Below are 17144 nucleotides of genomic sequence, written 5' to 3'. Positions count from 1 at the left end.
CTCATGGGGAGTGACATATCCAAAATGTCAGAGCAGTGCTGGGACAGCAGCATCTCGGTGGCCAGGCATATTTTACAGACATCTGGGGAAGCTCCTGCTGCTATCAGTGTGCTGCAGTCGCTGCCCTGGCTATGTTCACAAGTCTGTGCTGAGCTGGCTCCAGCAGATACTTTTCAGGTGGTAAAAGACACTGAAGATAGGAATAATTCCAGCTTCATTTGTAACTGGAAGAGTAATAGACAGAAGATTCAGTGTGTGGCTTAAATGTTCAGTAGGATGGTATGGATTTATTTTGGGTAATGGTTTTTAGGAGTGCTTGGGCTATTTCTGGGCACTGACTGTCATTGTAAGCTAAGGAGTAGTAGGTGTTGCTGCAGTTTAGGTTCTGTAAATGACTACAGTCTTCTGTACAACTCCAGCAGACAAGAGAACAGTTTTTACTGATATAGTAGGAACTAGCAGGTCTTAGATTTGACTGATCTGCTCTTAACACTGCTGGATAAGCACTTGATTGTTCATTTGGGAGAAGAGACAGACCCTCATATTTTTGACTTTGAAAGAGCTGTACAAGTTTATTTTACTACCCAAGGATTAGAACAGTTTGTACCAAAGCCATCAGCTATTAAAGGCTGCAGTTGTTTCTGGTGGCAAAATATCCAGATTTGGGATAGATGGGAGGAGAGGTGGTGCAGTGCTAGCCCTGTATGTGTAGAAGTGTTTTGAATGCTAGAGACTATAATTTATACTCAGGGGTGTTGCCCAAGACAGTACTTCTATAGAGCTGATCTCCATCTTAAGTTTTGGTGGGTGTCCTGGATTAAGATGCCCTCCCATTCTTTGCAGCTTCTCAGCAAACTGGTTGATAAAATGATCTTGAGTAAATACATTTTCACCCAGCGGTTTGTGTTTAGTTAGGATCAGTTCTGCAATTTGGCCACACAAACAGTTCATTTGTCAAAATTAAGGGTTGGCAGAGGCCACGTGGGCTCGTGTTGCTGCTGAGGAGCAGGTTGGTTAAACTGTGCACCACTGAGGCTGTTGGCAGCGAGGGCAGCTCCGTGGTTTGGAGCAGCCCCTGCACACTCTGGTGGCTGGAGAGCTCACAGGAGCTGTAGGACCACCCAAACCTCTGGCTGGGGCTGTTCCACAGCCACATCTTGTCACTGCACTCTGCTCAGACCACCCTGGAAATGCTCACTCTTTGCAGCTTCTGACAGTGGGCAATGTGATGAAAGCCAGCTCTGCAGGACCATTTCTGGGTGATGCAGGATTTCCTGTACCCTGCCCTGCAGCTCGTGCCCCAGCTGGCAGGGCTGGCACTGCTGGGAAGTCACTCCTCCCCAAATAAGCCAGCATGTGAGATGGCTGGTGCTGCAGAGGCAGCTGTTAATGTGACTTGTAGCTGAGGGTTACAATTAAGGTCACTGAACACTTCCTGTAATTAGAGGCTGGGTTTCAGAGCAGGGACATGTCTGCAGGGAAACTCCTGCCCTGGTGCTGCGCCAGGGCTCTGGTGTCACCTCCATCCTCAGGGGGTGTGGGAGGTTACCTGGCTGGTGCTTCCCCTCACCAGGGGAGAGGTGGCAGGAGCTCAGGGAAATGGCACCCCAGGCAGTCCCTACAAATCCTGTTGTTTTGTTTTACTTTTCGTTTCTGTGAAGGTACAAAGGTTTTGAGCCACATTTGAGTGTAGGATAAAAACCACAGGCTGGCAGGCTAACAAACCTCTGGGTTATAAAATGAGTCAGCAGAAGAGACAAAGTGACAGTGCCCTGAGATAGCTGTAACCCTCAACTGCAAATTGTAAAAACAGCACTGCCCACACAGGGAGCTGCTGTTCCATGGCCCTGCCTTGCAGGCTGCAGAGCAATTGGAGACAACATGTGAAACGTCACTTTTAGGGGAATATTTTGTATTTTTGTCTGAACCTGTGGTTTCATGGGAAGAAGTATTTGGTGTTGGTGCTGGTATTTGTTACTGCTACCTGCCTTCTTACCCTGTCCTAGCTGCTGGTTCTTCCTTGGTATCGTCCTGCTCCTGCCTCTGCTGGCCTCCTCTGCTGCACCAGCACAGCTCTCTTTGCCCAGTGCCATGACTGACAGAACTGATTCAGCTGTAAAGTGACATAGAACAAATCAATTAAACTAAAAAAGAACTTTGCACGTCAGTTCTCCTGTGTGTCTCAGGGTCCAGCTGCACAAAACCTGGGAAACTTCCTGCAGTTTGAGTGCTGAGGTTCTGGGGTGAGGGCACAGTGACTGGCACGGCTGCTGGGGGCCATTGCCTTGTGGCAAGCCGCACACAGATCCATGCTGCCTCCAAGGATGGAGAGGAGTGGCTACAAATTGAAAGTTGCTCATCAAGTGTAAAAAATTCTTTGGAGTTTCTGCCCCTCTCCCAAAGCTGAGCAGAGCTGCATTGGTACCAAAGGTGAGCAGTCCAGGAGTGATGGAGGGCAGTGAGCAGGAGGTTTGTGTGCAGGAACAGCTCCAGTGCAGCCAGCAGCACCTGGAGTCTGAGCCCTGGGCTCTCCTCAGTCAGGCTGAGGCCATGTGTGATAGCAGATGGAGTCACCACAGTCAAACCTGGTGTCTCTTGAAACTGCTCGAAAACATCTTTGGTGGCATGGGGGAGAGGCAGGTCTTGTGGTCAAGGTCCTAGACTTTGCAGGTTTCTCTCATATTTCCCACATGACTTTGGAATATTTGGTTTATTTGTCTGTACCTCAGTTCCTCCAACTCTTCCTATCCTTTAGTTTTGTTATGGGAAAGTTGCAAAGTATTTGAAAACATGTCTATTTCCTTTATGGGAGTGAGACATGAACCCATGATGGAAGACACAGTGGCCAAACCCCAGAGCTGAGTTGCTGTTTCCAGTGTCACCTTTCAATAGTAAACAGAATTTTACCCTGATCAGTCTTTAGAGGTGATCAATGTGTCAGGCTGTTTATACAGCACTGTCATAGTGTTTACACTCCAATCCCACTACAGATTTCATTTGATCACAAGCACTGGAGATTAATGATTCACAGCACTTGAAAAATGGCAGTCTGAAATTTCAGATGGGATGATTGCTGTTGTCCCTGGGGTTTAGTTATTGCAGCTCTTGTGGTTCTGTGTCAGGCTGCTGAAACCTGCTAGAATTAAAGTGGAGCATACACAGACCAGCCAAAACTTTGCTTGGAATGGTGCCAGTTATTCTGCTGTTTTTCTGAGTGTTTCTGTGTGATAATTTGCTCTTTTGTCTTTCATTAGCAACTAAAAGTCAACGAGGGCAGGCAGGTTGGACAAGGCACAGAGCTTGTACCTTTAAAAAAGAAGTGTGTACCCTCATCCCTCACATGTGGGCTATTCCTGGGCATATTGTCATCCATAACTGTGCATCAGGCCATGCACAGGAGCTGGAGGAGAGCTCTGGGATTTACCAAAATATGATATTTATTTGGCACTAGCGATAGGCAGCTGATTTTAAGAACATGCCTCTTCCTGCAGTAAGGGTGAAAGTCTTTCTGACTTTGGGCTTGAATTTTAAAACTAATTTTTGCTGTTGAAAATCAAATTTGACTCTTTATGTCCTCCTACCTTTTCTGTCCTCCTCAGTTTCCTTATTCCATATTATTCCTGAATTTCCTTATTATTTCTTTCCTTTCCTTGCCTGAAGAGGAGAATTGGGATGTATTCTCTGCAGTTGTGTTTTGGGGACCCTCAAGTTGGCTTCAAGAGCTGTCCTGAGTGTACCTGTAACTGCACAGGTGGAGTGGGCAGCAGGTACAGGGTGAAAGAAAACATTTCTGTGCAGGGCAGAGGTGGCATCCAGAGACATCCCAGCCTCATCCCTTTGTTCCACAGGCAGTGGAGTGCAGGCTGAGAGGCAGCAGTGTTGTACATTGGACTGCAGCTGGGAGAAAGGTTTGGGTTTTTCCCTATCACCATCTCTAGCAATTGTGCAAAAAAGTGTGAGCTGGGCAAGGAGTTAACCTGGATTGTTCATACTTTTGCCCATAAAAGCCAAGCTTTTCCTCAGATAATTTGTAAGTGAATGTGGCATTTGAGTGTTGTTTGTTCTAATGATGGGGCAGAACAATCCCCCTTGCAATGCTGCACAATGGTGACTGCACAAGTGAATACAACTCACCACAGCCAAAATGAGGGAGGAAATAAACAGGAAAAACTGTGGATCACAGGCCCGTGCTGATGCATGGTGAAATAATGCCATTCAAAACCTGGTTTATATTTACAGCTTTCATTGGCCAGGAAGCTTTGGAAATTAGTAATTAACATAAGAAATCCGTTCTATTCAGGAAATATTGGACTGAGCTTGTCTAGCTTTTAAATAGTCTGAAGCCTTATCTCTGACAGGAATCCCCTAATCTTTGCAGGATGCTTTATACATACAGTAGCTACTTCCTCTTATGGAAATACTGTCATTTGGAAGTGAACAGTGCCTGTTGAAAAAGCTTTTGTCTGTAGTCAAATTGGCACCGACTGAGAAAATCCAGATGATCTCCCAAAGGGGAGCCTGTGCAGCTGAGCTGTGCTTTGTTACAGCAGTATTTTGCTTTTTGTATTTAAACACACTTTGTATTCTGTCTGCCCCACACACCTGCTAGTGTTGTGATCCTCCTGTTATGATATAAATGTGCATGGCACAATAGAGGACAGTGTTGTGACCAAACTAGCATTGCTTAAGAGTCCAGCTGCAAAATGGATGAGGTTATCCCAGCTAAGTTCATGTGAGTGTTGCCATCATTTGTTTTAGAGTAAGGCAGTCCAAGGACAAGAGTCCTCTCACCTCATCTCTCACCTTCAGATGATTTCTTTCCTCCTCTGGCTTAGCTGATGACATGATATTTGAATTTCATTGAGGTTTCTCAGTTTCCTTCCACTCTTAGTGTCATTTGGCCAGTTGTCAGATAATATCTACTACATCTGTGTTATAATGGTGCTCTGGTGTTAAATGTAACCTTTCATCAGCCTGTTCTGATGAGCAGTGTGGCAGAGGCAATCATGGGCTTTTCCACCTGTGCACCCTGTGCTGCCTGACCCATGGCTTGCTGAGTGGAGGAAAGGTGTGTCAAGGCTTTCAAGGCCAATTTCCTCTTTAAACTTTTTTTCCTGGGCTGATAGCTTGTTTTTCCTTTAGTATATTTATACTGATTGTTAAAAGCTGCTTCATAGGCATAATTAAAAGTTAAAGGAATATATGGTTTCTTGGAGGAAGCCCACTTCCCCCCCCACCCCCATCGTGTTCTGTGATTTAGCCAAAGTGAAAATCACAATGGATCCAAATTCAAAATTAGTCTCAGGAGCCCAATAATCTGATAGACAAGAATTCTCTAAAAGTGTCTAATTGAGACAGATGTGATGGATTTGAGAGAGCACCATTGACCTGGTTCTGCTCTGTTAGGCTTTCCAATTAAACAGGATGTGGAGAGCAAGACCTTGCCGAGTAATACCTGGACCAGCAGGACTGAGGTTTTAAATGTTCCTTATACTTTAAAGGATGTGCTTTTAAAGATTTTGCTTGAGTGCTAATCCCAGAACACTAATGATGGAGTTTCCTACAGGGATGTTATCTCTTGCTAACCTTTTAATTAACAGGCTAAATAGACGATTCTGTGCTTTTGTGTTTAGAAGTTCTTTAATGAGGTTTGAATCCTCTGGCCAAGCTAAGCTATGAGTTCATATTTTGACACCAAGGAAGATGCCAGGCTGCAAAAAATGTACAGTGCACTTGCATTATAATGTGCAGAGCTCGGGAGAAGCTTTAATTAGGAAGAAATGAAATGGAAAACAAAATAACCACAGCTAACTGCAGCTGTTGAGAGGAAAAATTTTGCCAAGGATGTGGCCAACCCTTTCACCATCAAGTCTTGATCAACTTTCTGAAAAGGTCTTGATGCCTTGAAATTACGGGAGCACCAGTCAAATATTAGTCTGATGTAAAACCAGTCAGCTGTAATCAAGGAATTGCAAGAGAGAATCAAATCAAAGATGTCAGGGCCTGCACATGGCCCTCTGGTGTACTCCTGTTACTGCAACTTCTTTTGCTCATCCAAATATGGTAGAGATTCTGTAAATTCTGTGGGATTTCCAGATGTCTGGAAAAGTGGTACATCTTAAAAGAAAATTAAAAAAAAAAAATCCTGCCATCCTTGTTGAAGAAGGTGTGTTTGTTCCTGATATCACTTTGGACCAGTAACAGCTCAGAACACCTTCTTTTCCACTATTCCAGAGTAATGGCTGTTTCTGTCTGCTCTCTTTGTAGATTGAACCTCCTAGTCCCTACACCAGCTTGGAGACCCAGGTTAGTACCACCCCACCCCACTTCTTCCTGACAGGAGATTCTCTGAAGGAGAGGGCTGGGCTGGTTCCCCACCATCCTTATGGTGTTTGCTGCTGGGGTGTCCCTGCAGAGGGTGCAGGTGTAGCAGCAGCTCCTGACAGGGCTGCCTGGCAAGGGCAGGAGCAGCAGGTGCAGGGTGTGAGGAAGGAGCTGGTGTGAAGCTGCACAGCAGCAGAATTGACTTGGATGTGTTGGAAGAGAGGGCACAGTCCTCAAGGCAGAGTGAGCATCCTTTCATGGTGTTCTCGTTTCTTTTTGTGTGTTCTGCTTCCCAGCCTTTTCCCAATCCCTGCTGTTGCTCTCAAACACTTGTGCTGCTGATTTTTTCTTTAGACATTACAATGAAAGGTAATGAATCTGTGGAGCTGCCTGGCACCAGAAGGTCAAAGTGACAGAAGGGATTTTACAAAGTCACTGATGCTTTGATTTGTGTTTTCTAACAAGGCAGCATCATTGATTTCCATTCTTGCTGATCTTTGGGAGACAGCAAGGGCTATGGAGCTTGCATACTGAAGATGAGTGTTTATTCAGAACACATTTCCAATGCCCCTGAGTGACTGCATAAATATTTCTACCTTTGTCTTCTGCTGGCCTTTCTCTGGAGAAAGCTTTTGACTGTTTTGTTATTTGTTTCAACAAGCCTACTACATCTATTTTATGGACCTCACTTCAGAGCCAAGTCCTTGTGAGTCAGAACTGGCAAGGAAGGATCACAAAGAGTTTGTTAAACACAGTGGCATTAGAAAGCGGTATCAAAACACAGCGTCTGTAATAAAGTACTGATCTGTGCATGCTGTTGAACTAGAAATACACAGTAATAATCAAGACTTACAGTATTACTTGATATTTGAAATAGTGTAAGAACACAAGTTTGTGTTAGTGAAGGTGCTAGGGGAGAATGCACATCTGAATATGAGCAAGAGAACTTTTCATTTGGAGGAGAAGGAAGTGACAAATCAGCAGCTCCAGCTGCTGTGAATTATGGCTGAGAGAGTGCCTTAAGCCCCAACAGATCTCCTCCTTACCCTGCCCTGCCAGCCTGCATCCTCTCTGACCTGCATGGCATTCCCTCTGCTGGCTCATTAGCTCCTTGCTAAGACTCCCAGCAAGACTGCCAGTCCCAAAATTTCTGTATTTTCAAGGGACCTTAATATTTTTTGGGTCAAGGAAGGCAGAAATGCATTATTTAGTGAATAATACAGATAGGAATTACGTGTATCCTCCTATGTATTGTTATTTCTGTCAGTGTTACTGAAAGCCAGATCTGCTTCTGAAACTATTTTCTGTAGAAAGCTGATTTCTTCTGATGTTGAAATAGATGAAGAGAGTCAAAACTTCTTATGGGCAATGCACTTGTGTCCCAAAGTGTTGCAGACTGGGGGTGGCTCACATGCAGAACGTGTCCTGGAGTGGGGAGGGACAGACTGTCTGTCTGTGAGAGGCAGGAGTGCATCTGGAGAACCTTCTCAGCTGAAGGTCAGGGTGCAGCTTTGGTTTCTAGGGATGTATTTCTCTTTACCTCAAACGTTCTGATTAACAGTGGAAGCTGATGGTTTACATCCTAAGAAATGAGCAGTCTTAGCTGCAATGTCTCTGTTTTCTCTGCTGTGAAAAAGCACTTTGAGAAGGATATCATCAGCAGCTTTAACATTGAACAGGATGTTAGCTCCTATGGTTAGTAAAGAGTCTCCAAATTTGCAAAAGTTTCCTGCATTCTTTATTCTGCTCTTTTTCTTTGGGGGCAGAAGGGAGCAGAGCATTGCACTACATTCATTGGAGTGGACTGGTGAGCAGCTTCTCTGCTGGCTGCTTTCCTGCTCAACCTTGGCATGAATCAGCTCATTTGAGAGTTTTTCTCCACTGCCCTCTGGTTTCCTGTCTCGCCTTGGTTTGGTTGGTATTTTGAATGTTGACATTTCCAACCCATGCTGTGTTCTGGAGGCCTTCTCATGAATTTTTCATATAATTTCTCCTCCTTTCCCTGGTCTTTCAATCAGCCATACAGCTGTTGGAAATTTTACAGGTATGGCTGCAAGTGCCTTCTGAGGAGAGACTGTGTGCTCTTCAGTGTGCTCAGCTTCAGCAGATCTCTTTGAACTCCCATGTAAAGACACATTTTGGTTTGTGTGCAAATGAAGAGAGGGAAGTATTGACTTGAGAGATAAGCAAGTGTTCTCCCTGATATTTTTCCAAGAAAAAGATGCACAATTCCCTCATGTTCTTTCTTTTAGAGGCTTATCAAAGCAGTTTGTTCAAATTGGAGCTGCCAAATCACACTGCTTGTGCTAATCAAATAGTATACTGGGGATCAGTGTGATTCATTTATACCTGCCTGTGCTGGGACAGTGTGTCACAACTTGATACGGTCAGGTAAGTTTCTGGTTTTCCTGGTTGCATTTTCTTTCCCCCTAGTGTGATTATATAGCTCACAAACAACTATTCTTTAGCTTTTCTCATGTTAAATGGTGTGTAAAAAGCATGAATAATGTAATTTATAAATTTGGTGCAAGAGATTAACAACTACTTAATCACTTATGTTCAAGGGAATGGCAAATTTATTTGCAGTATGTTGCAGATGATTCTCATCTAGGGTAAAACCCAGAAACTTGGTCTTAATTGGAAAAAAATTTAAAGACAAGCTTCCATTTCCTATCTCTAAATCTCACTGTGGGCTAATGGCAAATCCAGATAGCCCTGAGGTGTTTGATAAGGTCACATCAGGATTCTTCTGGAGGGCTCAGGCTTGTTTGCCTGCACTATCACACAAAGAAAAACTGAGCAAACTCTGGGATGAAGCAAACAAAAAGAGAATGGAAGCTGTTTTCAGCAGCTTAGATGTTTATACATTACATCTGAAGCAGCTGTGACTGTTTGTGACTCCTTTTCTCACAATTTCAGAAGTTATCTCCATTAATGAGATTGTGGCTGTTTCCATTTTGCACTTCCCATCTCCCATTTCACGGAAATAGCAGGAGCCAAATGGGACAGCTTTAGCCCAGAGATAGATTTTGGCCTGGTTTTCCATTCCCTTGGAGCAGTGGAGTTTGTGATTGTCTTTGGGTCACAGAGGTGGTGGTTGCTGTCCTTCCAACGCTGGGGCTTTGTGCCTGTTACAAGCTGTGTGATGGTTTTGTACCTCTTGGAACTACTTTGAATTTTATTGTTACCTCATGTGTTGGAAACCTGGGGATTTTTTTTTCAGTTTTAGTAAATATTAGTGAAAAAACTCCATGAATCCAGGAAGCTTGGAGCCTGTAGAAAAAGAGTGTCTTGCAGTTTTTGTGACAAGGTAATTGTGATTGGCAACACCACAAGCACAGAGTCTTTAGTAAAATCCTGTTGTGAAGATAAAGGAAACTTCCAGGGTAATTGCTTTTCAGAATGCAGGTGAATATTTTTCTTCCACAGCATTAGTTTGGGGGGTGAGGAGGGATCCATGCCAGTCCATGATGTGCCAAGGCAAGGAAAGAGCTGACCTGTCTGAGGGGACATGGCCATGGGGAAAATTCTGCAATTTCTGGTGGTGACTGTGCACACAGTAATTGAGGATTTTGCACTCAGCTGTCAAAATGAAGAGGAAACAGCATGTTTTCCTTCCTGCTGAGGAACATGAAAATACAAGTAGAATTCATGAGCTTCCCTCTGCAATCTTCATAAAGCATTCCCCACAGAAGCATCCACTGCAATCAAATTGCTGAGCTGCTGTTCTCTAATAATCAGATACACTGATTTTGGCAAAGATAAGCCCAGAAACAGAGTGGCTAGAAATGTCCTCATTGTTAAATCACACAGGAAAGAGTTTAGGTATTTTAAGGGGAATACATCTCCAAATCTATCTGCTGAGTGGGTCCCTTTTGGATACAGGTGGAAAATTGCCTGCAGCACTAACTGGGTATTATTTGCATTGAGGATACTGAGGTACATTCTCATGCAGTATTTTGAGAGATTTTAAATTCTCCTACACACACTGTGTAACTTTTGTTACCTACAATCCTTGTATGGGATTCAGCCATGGACACAGAATGGAAGCTCTTAATGGCTTTGAACTTGCACCTGTGAACAAGCTGAGACGTCTGGCATTGGAGGCCACTGGAGTTCTTTGCAACAGTCTGTTGCATGAAAAGGCTACACACTGAGTGCTGGAAGCCTTCTTCCAATGCTGGGGAGCTTCAATTTTATATGAAACCTCTTTAAAAATCAAGATAAAAAAAAAGTTTAAAAGGCTTACATAAAGCTTTCTAATTTATGTAATAAAAAAAGCACCTGTCAGCTCACAGTGACCTGGGTGCTTGTAATAATGTGATTCCTTTCTCTTGTTCTTTGCAGGCTGTTTGATATTTTCAGCATGTTTTCAGTCTGCTTGGTGCTTGTAAAAGCTGTCCCATGGACAGGGCTGGGAATGAAATCTCCTCTCTGCAGCCTGGGCAAAGTTCCCAGAGCCAGCACCTGCAGAGGGGAACATCCATGATGGGCAGGAGGGTATTTTCTGTTCTTACCTGAGCTCTGCAGCCACAGCTTGCTATGCATCCTTGCTCTCATTTAATTAAGCCTGAAATACAGCTTGTATTCTCTGCATGTCAGCTCTGGGTTGGATTTCCTGTTGTTCCCAGAAGCATTTCTGAGCTGTCCAGTGGCTTGTCTGCCCCTTCTGTCTGCTTGTTTGATAAAACATACTTGTCTTTTCTACAAATGGGCAAGTTTTAATTGCCCCTAAGTCCATTCAAGCGAGATGAAGCTTCAGGAACATGAGGTGTTCTTATGCAGTTGTCTTTAATTATGAATATTTTTAGCACTGCACCTACCAAAACCTTATGCTTCCAAGGTATGATTTTAAAAAGTTAGGGAAATTGTGATCTTTCCCAGCAGTACTCTTTTAATTTGTGCTGCATTCAAAATGCAGCAATAGCTAAGTTTGGTGAAGGAAAGGAAATGGAGTTCTGTACTTGCCCGTTTTTATTGTACAGGACAAATTGACAGAAGGGTAGATATAGTAATTATAAAGTATCTAAATTATGTTAGTTATAATCAATTGCTCAGAGAACCAAATGTGTCATTCTCATTCTGCTGTACTGTAAAGCTGTTCTGTGCTGTTACACTCTGCACTTCAAATGACGTCACAGAACAGGAAAAATCTTGATTTTTTTCAGAGTATGGTTTTGGAGATAAAACAAAGTATTCATATTTGATAGCATGAGGTCTGGCTAATTGCTTAAATAAAGCTCTAAGGCACATCTTTGCTCATAACAAACAGGCAGTTATAGTAACAAAAATATTTGGAGACTAATTAAAGGCTTGGGTATCTGTGTCATTTCTTTGAGTGAAATAAATGTAGAATTTGTTCTGATAAACATATCTAGGAATAAAGAAGTACTTTATATCTCACTGGTTGCAAATACAATATGTGTTTGTGACAGTTGCAATGTTGAAGTGAGGGCTGTAAAGGATTTTAGTGCTGCTTCCTTTTTCCTGTGTGTCACTTGCTGTCAGAACATCAAAACAAGAACTCACCTGTTATTTTCCAGTGCTGTGCTGGGTGGGTCCCATTCATCCCCTGCCAGGCTGGCATTGCAGAGCCTGCTGAGTCACAGGCACCCTGTGGGCAGTGAGGAAAATGTGAGTTGGCTTGCCAGGGAAGAATGGAGGTTGTGCAGCAGGCAGGACAGCGAGCTGTGTGCAGGTGCCCTGGTTCGTGTTATCCTGTTTTCTGCACAGCATTTCTTGAAAACCCTCTGGGATGCACTTTACTTTGGGGTTGGTTTGAAATGATACTGAAATGTGGGGTGTGTTTGTGTTTTATTTCATTTTCTGTCATAGCTACAGCTGAACACAACTGAAAAGGATTTTGTGGTCCTGCTTTTTTCCCCACACACACTCCTGCAATTTTCCTCAGGTTATGCTGGGAATCGACCTCAGTGGCATAAATAGCTTTTGCATAGCAAAGTGGTTTAAAGTGTTAATTCCATTATTGGGACGGACAAGGACAGCATAGAAAATAAAAATGCACCAAGAATGCCTTACAAACCATCAGATAATAATTGGATAAATATAGACGTGCACAGCTGTGTTTTACATGCAGCAGTTCCCAGATGTAGTTACAGTAATTTTGTAGCAGGGCAGCTTTGAGGTGGCTGTGCCCATTTCCATGTAACACGCTGGGATTTGTGTCTGTTCCTGTGATTGCCCCTCCCTTGAGTCCTGGAGCCCCAGCACAGGGAGAATCCACTCCTGGAGCTCCTGTTCCCAGTGCACAGGAGGGGGATGACTTATATGGAACATTCTTTTGCTCACCTGCCTGGGCTGCTGCACAGATCATGGGCATTTTTCACATTCACCTTCCTCCTCCTCTGCCTCATTTCACAGCCCTGTTGATGTGGCTGTGCAGTCCCTGGAGTCTGGCTCAATGTCAGAGCTCCCCAGTATCCCTTGGTGGGGAATTAACTGGGCTGCAGACTCAGTAAAAGTCTATCAGTAGCTGGTAAATCCCAGAGCGATATCAAGCTCTGTGTTACCTGCTCCTGTGTTCTGGCTTCTGGTTGGGAAAATGACTCCAACTGGATGGGCTGTAGTGCTGAAGCCAAAGCAAGATTTACAAGAAAAAGACACAAATGTTTGGTTGTTTTGCCTTACACAACAGTGTTTATTGCCACAGTTGATGAGGATGCTGAGGCAGTGGGCAATCTGTCAGTTGTCATTCCCAAAGCTGCTAGCTGGACATTTGTGGAAGTGATAAAATTTGTCTGAAAACATGTTTCCATGGGAAATTAAGGATGGAAGCTAATAATCTTGGGTTACTTGAAATACTCCCTGTATTTACTCTGCAGGAAAAAGAAACAAAGAAAAATGGTTTTGGGAAATGTGTGGTTCAGTGTCCTTTCCATGACTGAAAATCTTGTGCTGTCCCAGCCAAGCAGGTGATTTTTGCAGTGGAAAGGGCATATCCCACATGCCCCAGCTGCTCCCCCTCCCCTCCAGCACCTTTCTGTGGCATCCCAGTGGTGATGACAGGGACAGCCCTGGCTGTGAGCCATCCCATCAGTCACTCAGGCAGCCTTGCCCTCCTCTATCAGCTGTATTTCCAGCCACAGCAAGCCATGCATTAGATAAGGCTCTGTGAGCTCTTGGAAGCTGTGTCCAGTAATTGACAGAGCATCCGAATTTGAGGCTTGCCTTGCAAAGCTCCAGCCAGAGCCTGCATTGCTGCCTGAGCTCAGTGCATTGTGTGTGTGTAGAGAGCTGTCAGCCTCAGAACAGGATTAGCAAAATCTGTCATGCAGCAAAAAATACCGAGGCTGGGAGAGTCGTGCCTCTCACACCAGCACAGCCTGGGGCAGAGCCAGAGTGTGCCTCTGGTGTTGGGCATTCACAGCCACAGCATTGCCTATATCCTCAGAGCATAACAAAACCAACCACACCACCCTGCCAGGGTTTCTTCTGTCAGTGGAGTTTTCTCTGGTGGGGAACTCTTGTCTGAGAAGTGTGAGCCCCAGAGGAGCCCTCTCCTTGGGCTGGGATGGCACAGCCCCTCTGTGATTGCATCCCTGGCCACGCTGCCCTGTGCCCCGCAAGGGCACCGAGACTGTGGAGAGTGCAAGCCATGCTGTCCCTTGCTGGACAGGTCAGTTCCCTGCCCCTTGTTGCAGGACTGTTTCTCTACTTAATATGTGCTGCTCAACTGGAGGAGAAAATCAGCAATTTTAAGACTGGGGGAGCCTGTGGTGCTGGCTTCTGTTAGGTGCTGCCATTGGTCATGGGTTAGTAATTTGTAAGGCCATGCTTGAAGTGGAGCTTCCAAGAAAGGTTTTGCTACAAGAGGTTTGATGAGCTCCTTGCTCTACTTAGAGAGTCAGCTGTAAAACATTTGTAAACATGAAATAGTTTTCATCTTGCTGCTTATGCATAATACAGTTTATTACACATGTTATTCTATGACTCCGCAGGAGCCAGAAACAATTATTTCTTTGTTCCTGTGTCTTTTAGCATTTAATTGTGCTTTATCCTCTGTAGTAAATGTTACATTTCTAATTGCTTTTGACTGTCTTCTAATGTTTGCGTTTACATGCAGCAAATAAAATATTTTTAATAAATGCTGATAATTAAATCATGATATTAGAAGAGCAAGCACTTAATGTCTATAAAATGACACTAAGTTAATTATTTACAAATTGTCTAGATGCTAATTTGGTTGTGGTCTTCAGCAGTGTTTGGTTTCTTAGTAAGCAGGAAACAGGCGATGTTTGATCGCTGCTTACAGAGCACCTCTGGCAGCTCAGCTTTGAACTTGTGTTGGCACTGTTATCACCATGTGCTAGCTGAACATAGTGTCTTGCAAAGGTCAAAAAGTTACCTTGGCTAATAGCTGGTTTGTTGGTTTTTTAAGGGCAAAAAAGCAAAAGACAGTTTAAATAACAGATGAGGCGCCAAGTCAGCCTTTTGGTAACCTTTTCTCAAGGTGTGCTGGCTGTTCTTTTGCCTATGAAAACAAGAAATGTTGTGCAAATGGGGGTCATTACCTTTTTATTTTAGGTATCAAACTGACATATTCTTCACATTCATTTTTTTTCTCTTGTTGAATAGCTTTGTGCTCTTTATAGTCCAGCCTTTCAAAACTGACGCACATAAAACTGTTTGTTTTTTTATCTCGTCTTTAAATTCTGATTTAAAGAGGAGCCTAAGTTTAAACATGCACAGGTCCCTGCTCCAGATTTCTTATGCCACCCAGTGCAGGAGTCCCTTTGTGGTCCTGTGGTGGTTGGGTAGCCTGGCACAGAAAGTGCTGATGTGTGCCAGCACTGCTCCTGTCACTGAATTGGTGTTTGTGTGGGAGATTTAGCACACAAAAACTTGGCCATTCATATGGAAATTATTTAGTTCAGCATTTTTATTTGAGAGATCCCTGACAGATGCAGGTTGTGCTCTGCAGGAGGAGCTGCCCCAGTTGCAGCTGTGGATGTCTGTGTGGTTGCAGTGGGTGCATGTTTGCTGGGCAGAGCTCCTCTGGCTTTCCTGAAGGAAGGCTGCAAATCCCAGCATGGCTCCAGCTGGCCTGAGGCAAACTGATGGACTTGGAAAGCCCAACAGCTTCAGAGAAGCTAAAACTCCAATGAAGCTCTTGTCAGGGTTCATACTCAGCAGTAGTGACCATGAGGAGCTGTGTACAGATGTGTGTGAGCAGCCTGCAGATCTGATGGAGTGACTGGCTTCCATCTCCATGACCAACAGGTTTCTGGCTTGTCTCTGTTTCTTGTGGTGCCAGGGGGTGGAAATCCAGGTTGTGTCCATTGCCTGGAGGATGCCCAAAGTCACAGCAAAATGCCAAGCAGCTTCTGCAGACTTGGTGGAGCTGGTGTGGTGCCTGTGAATCCAGGGGTGTGCAGATCTCTTTCATGTTAAAGACATATAGGGATTGTGTTTGGGTATTACTATATTTAAAAATATATTTAATATAAATTTCCCCCGTTCCAGCTCGTACTAAACATTGGCAGTTTTGGTGAATTGTGGTTCCAGCACAGCAGTAGCAGTTTTTCCTTGCAGACCATGATGCACATACTAGTCTGGGAGCTGTTCCTTGACTGTGCAGTGAAGGGAGATAGTAAAGACCTGGTTTGATTTATTGTTACACAAAGTGCCAGTATCATGACTGATCCATAGGGCTGTGCTACTTCTGACCATTACCTGAAAATTCACCCTGAAGTTCATGCTGTTAAAGGATGAGAGCAGCATTTCGAATTGCATTTGCTCCAGAGTGGATTGGGAGGCTTTGGCATAGTGCCTAGTTTACACTAAGCTTGCCAGCAAAGGAAGTTAATCAAAAATTGTTGGTCCAAGGTGAATTCTTGCTCTGTTTTAGCTTAAATTACTTTCTAGGGTAGACAGTCCTACATCTTGAGCTAATCTGTTCACCTCCAGGAATTGGTTGTGTATTTTCAAAAGCATAATTTCCTTGCAAATGCTCCTGAAACAGCTGTCTGAGCCTCTGTGCTCCATCCAACACCAATCCAAATATTGGCATAATTCAGAAAATGGCATTTGTCCATTTGTTGAGTGGGAAAGTGGGCATTGCAGTCAGTCAAAGACCAGTGGTGTCCCAGCTGGTAATTTTAATTTTCACTGGGAACGTGAAACCCTCTTCTGCCCCTCGTGCCCATCATCTCAGCTGGTCATGAAATGCAGAATTAGGAAGCTGGGGAAGGTCACCCTGGGAAATTCAAACTACAGAGGGTCAGCAGGGCATGCCTGTCTCCCAAGGTGTGCTGCCAGACACATGTGCTGTCTGGCAGAGATGCTCTGTTCCCAAAAGAGGATTTTTCATTTCTCTAAGTTTTTGCTATTTTTCTAAATATCCCTGTTCCTCTTCAGATTTTCCTCCCTTGTCACCTCCTGATGTTACTGCTGTGGCTCTGACAGCATATGCTTTTCCTCCTAGGTTTCATGTTCTTAATTAGAATTTAACTTTTAGTTTGATGTGTCCCTTTTCTGAATGTTTTTCAAACTGAGATTCCTTGTGCCTAATGTCTGTGTTCCCTCTGTGGCAGTTAATTCTGTTCCAGTAATATTTGCAAATGTGCTGCCTGCAGTAGAACACTTTCTTGATGTCCTTATTTCCATTATTGTCTGCCTTTGTGGTATTGTGTGTATCTGAATAAGTATTTTGATGTCTGAAAAAATACAGTGGAGGCTAAATTCTGTTTGTACTATTTGCTTTTTCTATCCAGATTCAAAATTATAGGACTTAGGCTGAAATCAGACTTGTCTTTCTACTTATGAAACTGTTGTTTTTGTTAGATATTTTGAAATCTTGA

General features: G+C 43.9%; 1 protein-coding gene across 4 annotated transcripts in view; it reads left to right on the top strand.

Annotated features, from left to right (window-relative positions):
- Window positions 1-17144, top strand: part of XYLT1 (xylosyltransferase 1) — a 174884-nt gene that overhangs the window by 37670 nt on the left and 120070 nt on the right. For 2 of the 4 annotated variants that reach the window (XM_026793830.2, XM_014267493.3), the window contains exon 2: window positions 6268-6306. The exons of the other annotated variants lie outside the window; for them this stretch is intronic. In XM_026793830.2, the coding sequence (XP_026649631.2) occupies window positions 6268-6306 (39 nt within the window). The remainder of the gene's footprint in view (window positions 1-6267; window positions 6307-17144) is intronic. 4 annotated transcript variants of the gene reach the window in all.

Source organism: Zonotrichia albicollis, chromosome 16 (genome assembly GCF_047830755.1).
Source record: "Zonotrichia albicollis isolate bZonAlb1 chromosome 16, bZonAlb1.hap1, whole genome shotgun sequence".
In the NCBI taxonomy this organism is placed as follows: domain Eukaryota; kingdom Metazoa; phylum Chordata; class Aves; order Passeriformes; family Passerellidae; genus Zonotrichia; species Zonotrichia albicollis.
This window is presented reverse-complemented; position numbering and strand designations above follow the sequence as displayed.